The sequence below is a fragment of the Otolemur garnettii genome, unplaced genomic scaffold (assembly GCF_000181295.1).
Source record: "Otolemur garnettii isolate 467f Iridium unplaced genomic scaffold, OtoGar3 scaffold00008, whole genome shotgun sequence".
NCBI lineage: Eukaryota > Metazoa > Chordata > Mammalia > Primates > Galagidae > Otolemur > Otolemur garnettii.
Genome location: NW_003852403.1, coordinates 10,370,367 through 10,375,954, shown reverse-complemented (window position 1 = coordinate 10,375,954; position 5,588 = coordinate 10,370,367). Strand labels below are relative to the sequence as shown.

The following is a 5,588-nucleotide window of genomic DNA, read 5'->3' as shown; positions in this document are numbered from 1 at the left end:
CCTTAGCCGGTTGAGCTATAGGCGCCAAGCCACTTCCGCCTATTTTAGAGACAAAGTCTCTCTCTGACTTTGGCTCAGGCTCAGGTTGGTCTTGAATCTGTTAGCTCAGGTAATCCACCCGCTTCAGCTTCCCAGAGTACAAGGATTACAGGTGTGAGCCACTGTGCCTGGCCCTGAAGACTGGCTCTTGATCTATATGCTGATGGATGGCATGGGTGTGGACTCAAGAGTCATAAATTGTTGTCAGTTGGTATTAAAAATAGCTACTCATACACATTCCCCATTAAAACCATCCTCTAGAAGAACATGTTCCTTATCTATCTATCTATATCTATCAATTTAATAATGCTTTTGTTTTGTGTAGAACATGAAAATGTACAAAACTTTCACAGTGTAATTTCAGTTTAGTACTCTAGGGATAGTAGGCTTTATAATTTCATTTGCATAAATGGACCCAAAAATGTTAAATGCTTCCTTGGTGTTCTTCATTTAGGAAACTGGGAATCTGAATTCCTAATTTTTTTTTTTTTTAAGACAGAGTCTCACTATGTTAACCTTGGTAGAGTGCTGTGGCTTCACAGTTCACAGCAACCTCAAACTCTAGGGCTTAAGTGATTCTCTTGCCTCAGTCTCCCAAGTACCTGGGACTACAGGTGCCTGCCACAACGTTCAGCTACCAAACTCCTAATTTTATATCCAGTGTTCTTTCCTAACATAGTGCACTGCTTCTCTGTATGGGTATTGAGTGCTATGCTTCCTGACAATGAAAACCTAATTTCAGGAGATTGTATATAAGATCTAAGGATTTGTGTCTGTTTAACTGCAGAGTAATAGTTATACAAAAGTTGTGTTTTCTAGATGAAAGATAACTGGCCTTTCCCTCTATTGGTACAATTTTGGTATTTCCTCACTCTGCAGGTATCACAATATCTGGTTGAAGTTTCTTTATTGAGAAATCTCCAGATCAGCTATCATGGCTTTCTAGTGGTTAAATGGTAGAGCCATCATTGGTAGACAAATTAAAATGCCAAGAGGGCATTTTAGTATTTTAACTTTTAAGATTTCAATTTCAATTTACGGCTCGGCGCCTGTGGCTCAAGCGGCTAAGGCACCAGCCACATACACCCAATGTGGCAGGTTCGAATCCCCAGCCCGGGCCGCCAAACAACAATGATGGCTGCAACCAAAAAATGGCCAGGTGTTGTGGCGGGCGCCTGTAGTCCCAGCTACTTGGGAGGCTGAGGCAGGAGACTCACTTGAGCCTAGGAGTTGGAGGTTGCTGTGAGCGTGATGCCATGGCACTTGACCCAGGGGGATAGCTTGAGGCGCCATCTAAAAAAAAAAAAAAAATACCAATTTACACAGTTCAGTATGTAGATTTCATCCTATATGCTGTGAACTGTGTGAGATTATTAGATTTAGGGGCAGCTATTTGCAGCAGGTTTTAAATTTTAGATAAGCCCTCCATATTTCTTCCTCTTAATTTGATGTGCAATCAGGGATTGGCAGATTATTTATATTTGCTACCAACATAATACAGTGCACTTTAGATTGTTACTGGTATTAGATTTTTTTCCTATAGGTATCTGGTATACATATTGTACTTTATATGTGATATAAACCAGCTATAGAATAAATCTATAAATCCATCTACATTTTTGTTTTTTAAATGAGAATATGAGAAATGGTTGGAAAGGCACGAAACCTGGTGAAGCCTTTTTGTTCAGAAAAATAGAATACAGAGATTATCAATGAAATTTTTGGAAAAAATAATCTTGGTGGCTGGTTGTGGTGGCTCATACCTGTAATCTTAGCACTCTGAAAGGCCGAGGTGGATGGATTGCTTAAGCTCACAAGTTTGACACTAGCCTGAGCAGGGATGAGATCCCCTCTCTATTAAAAATTAAAAACTGAGGCAAGAGGATTGCTTGAGCCTAAGAGTTTGATGTTGCTGTGAGCTATGATGCCATGGCACTTTACCAACGGCCACAAAATGAACTCTGTCTAATAAAAAAACACTCTGGGAGGCTGAGGCAGGTGGTTACCTTGAGCTCATAGGTTCAAGACCAGCCTGAGCCAGAGTGAGACCTCATCTCTAAAAAAATAGCCAGGTGATGTGGCGGGCTCCTGTATTCCCAGGTACTTGGGAGGCTGAGGCAAGAGATTTGTTTAAGCCCAAGTTTGAGGTTGCTGTGAGCTGACACTATGGCACTCTACCAAGGGCGACATAGTGAGACTCTCTTGTTTCAAAAAAAAGAACGAGAAAATGTCTTGTTTATGGTATGGACTGCTACTGTAGGGTGCTTTTCCCTTTATGAATTTTCAGGAAACATTTCATAATACATAGTTTTGGTCTCAGTTGTTACAAGCTGATTTTAATGACGAGATCTATGGGGAACCATACTGATGTATTTAGTGTTTGAGTCAAGTAGATTTGATGCAGTGCCAAAATACCCATTTTTCTCCCATCAGTGTTTTTTTTATTCTTTGCCGTTTTGACTGGGGCTGGGCCTGAACCCGCCACCCCTGGTATGTGGGGCTGGCGCCCTACTCCTTGTGCCACAGGCGCCACCCCCCATCAGTGTTTTTTGAACCCCAGATAAAAGCAGAGGTTTCTCTAAAAGGTATACAGCTGTTCACTTGACAAATAACTACAGGTTAAGTTGTAGTGATTGGAAATGTCAGCTGTGTAAGTAAGGAGGCAGTAGTCAGTGCTAAAGGGTAGCTTGTCATTGTTTTTTTTTGAGACAGTTTCACTTTGTCATTTTTGGTAGAGTACTGTGGTATCATAGCTCACAGCAGCCTCAAGCTCTTGGGCTTAAGCAATTCTTTTGCCTCAGTCTCCTAAGTAGCTGGGACTGCAGGCATCTGCCACAATCAATGCCCAGCTATTTTTAGAGACAGGCTCTCGCTCTTCTTGCTCAGGCTGGTCTCAAACTCGTGAGCTCAGGCAATCCACCGGCCTTGTTCTCCCAGAGTGTTAGGATTATAGGCATGAGCCACTGTGCCCAGCCCTACTCTTTTTTTTTTTTCTTTTTTTTGTTTTTGAGACAGCGTCTTACCTGGTTGCCCCCAGGCTAGAGTGAGTGATATAGTATCAGCCTAACTCACAGCAACCTCAGGCTCCTGGGCTCAAGCAATACTCCTGCCTCTCAGCTTCCCCAGTAGCTGGTACTATAGGTGCCCACCATGAGGCCTGGCTCATTTTTTCTATTTTTAGTAGACACAGGGTCTCATTCTTGCTCAGGTTAGTCTCCAACTCCTGACCTCAGGAATCCTCCCTCCTCGGCCTCCCAGAATGCTAGAATTACAGGGATGAGCCACCACATGCCAGTGCACCCCGTTTCTCACTTTTGTACTTAGAGATAGCACAGTGCTGAAGGTTAAGAGTGTTTAGAAAGTTAGAAAAAAGGAGGATTAGTGAAATTACCAAATGTTTCAGTGGATTTTTTTTTGCCTGTGTCACTTAGGCAGTAAGTTCTTCTAGGCTGACGAGAAAGTTCATGGAATTACTTATTGTCTTGTTAGGAATTCTCAACATCTGGTTCATCTAACACAGACACTGGTAAAGTTACTGGGACCTTGGAGACCAAATATAAATGGTGTGAGTATGGTCTGACTTTCACAGAAAAATGGAACACTGATAACACTTTGGGAACAGAAATCGCCATTGAAGACCAGGTAACATTTTGGATTATTTTTTAGTATTAATTTTTATTTTTGTGTTTCAAAAAGGAAATAAAGCTGAAAACAAATTATTTTTCTTTCAAAATAGATTTGTCAAGGTTTGAAATTGACTTTTGATACTACCTTCTCACCAAACACAGGGTAAGCATAGCAGTTTTTATCTGTATTATACTAAGAGGCATCTTTTGTATATGTGGGAAGGATGCATGTTTGATTGATAGCCTAAAGCTGCCTTGTGGTGAATCTCTGCTTTTGGAGTACTGGTTGCTGGCATTGCTTTGTTTTCAGATATTTGCCTCTTGATTGTGGCACTAACTTGGGTAATTAACGTGTTTCTAATAGACTTTTGTGACTGATTGCTAGTGCTGCAAAGTAATTTTCCTATGATGATTGCAGTCCAGTTACCCTGTGTATCCTGGTCTTTAGTTCACTGTGCTGTTTTTTGCTGTCTGTGATTATGTTGCTGCTTGTTTTTAAACTTCCTGATCTTAGTGCAATTGTTTTTGCTGTTAGTTGGCTTGTCTTTCTTACCTCCTGTTGTCTTGCATATAGCTCATGTACAGAAAACAATAAAAAATGTCACATTTAGAATTAGAAAGGATCCTTTTGTTTTTGAAGTTTTTAGTCTATTTTTTATTGCAGTTTTTGGCCAGGGCTGGGTTTGAACCCACCACCTCTGGCATAGGGGGCTGGCGCCTTACTCCTTTGAACCACAGGTGCCACCCCTCGTCTGTTTTTGTAATAAAACACTGTGGTCCAAAGGGAAAAACTTTTTTTTCTAGTGTGCAGTCAATGTGTTGCTGTTTTGTGCTCTTTTTGCAGAAGTCATGTGTATAAATTTTTGACACTGGCATTAAGCTTTAAGTCAGTTTGTTCTTTTTCCAGAAAGAAGAGTGGTAAAATCAAGTCCTCTTACAGGAGGGAGTGTATAAACCTTGGTTGTGATGTTGACTTTGATTTCGCTGGACCTGCAATCCATGGTTCAGCTGTCTTTGGTTATGAGGGCTGGCTTGCTGGGTATCAGATGACCTTTGACAGTGCCAAATCAAAGCTGACAAGGAATAACTTTGCAGTAGGCTACAGGACCGGGGACTTCCAGCTACACACTAATGTGTAAGTATTTCCTTCATGGGATATTATGACATAGGTAGGCATGTAGGCCCTCAGATGATGGTATTTGGTTGGTTGGTTGTTTTTTGAGACAGAGTCTCACTTTGTTGCTCTTGGTAGAGTGCCCTGGCGTCATCCACAGCAATTTCAAACTCTTGGGCTCAAGCAATTCTCTTGCCTGAGCCTCCCAAGTAGCTGGTACTACAGGTGCCTGCCACAAAGCCTGGCTTTCTCTCTCTCCTCTCTCTTTTCTTTCTCTTTCTCTCTTTTCCCCACCCTCCCTCCCTCCCTTCCTTTCACTCTTTCTCTCTCTCTTTCTGTCCTTCCTTTCTCTCCTTTCTTTATTTCTTCGTTTCTGGGAGAGTGCTATGCCATCACAGCTCTCAGCAACCTCCAACTCTTAGCCTCAAGCGATCCTCTTGCCTCAGTTTTTCTATTTTTAGTAGAGGCGGGGTCTTGCTTTTGCTCAGGCTATCTTGAACTTGTGAGCTCAAGTTACCCACCCTCCTTGGTCTCTCAGAGTGCTAGGATTACAGGTGTGAGCCACCGTGCCAGGCTAGAGGATGGTATTTGATGTTTCTTGTCACCTCTTATTAATACAGGTATAAACTAAAGGATTTTTTATAACATAAAAGACAAACATCCTCAAAAGCATATAGTAAAAAAGGTTAGCCTGACCTTTGGTGCTGAGAGAGTATTTCATATGAGACTTGGTGTGCTTTCTATTTTCCAGTCTCAAAATCACATGAGATCAGAGCATTTACGGTGGTATGGCTATAAACTTTTTTTTT

At 41.6% G+C, this 5,588-nt stretch overlaps 1 protein-coding gene across 2 annotated transcripts in view; it reads left to right on the top strand.

The window, feature by feature from the left end:
* Nucleotides 1-5,588, top strand: part of VDAC2 (voltage dependent anion channel 2) — a 22,127-nt gene that overhangs the window by 5,557 nt on the left and 10,982 nt on the right. For both annotated transcript variants that reach the window (XM_003783524.2, XM_023509638.1), the window contains 3 exons: nucleotides 3,529-3,681; nucleotides 3,776-3,828; nucleotides 4,573-4,800. In XM_003783524.2, the coding sequence (XP_003783572.1) occupies nucleotides 3,529-3,681; nucleotides 3,776-3,828; nucleotides 4,573-4,800 (434 nt within the window). The remainder of the gene's footprint in view (nucleotides 1-3,528; nucleotides 3,682-3,775; nucleotides 3,829-4,572; nucleotides 4,801-5,588) is intronic.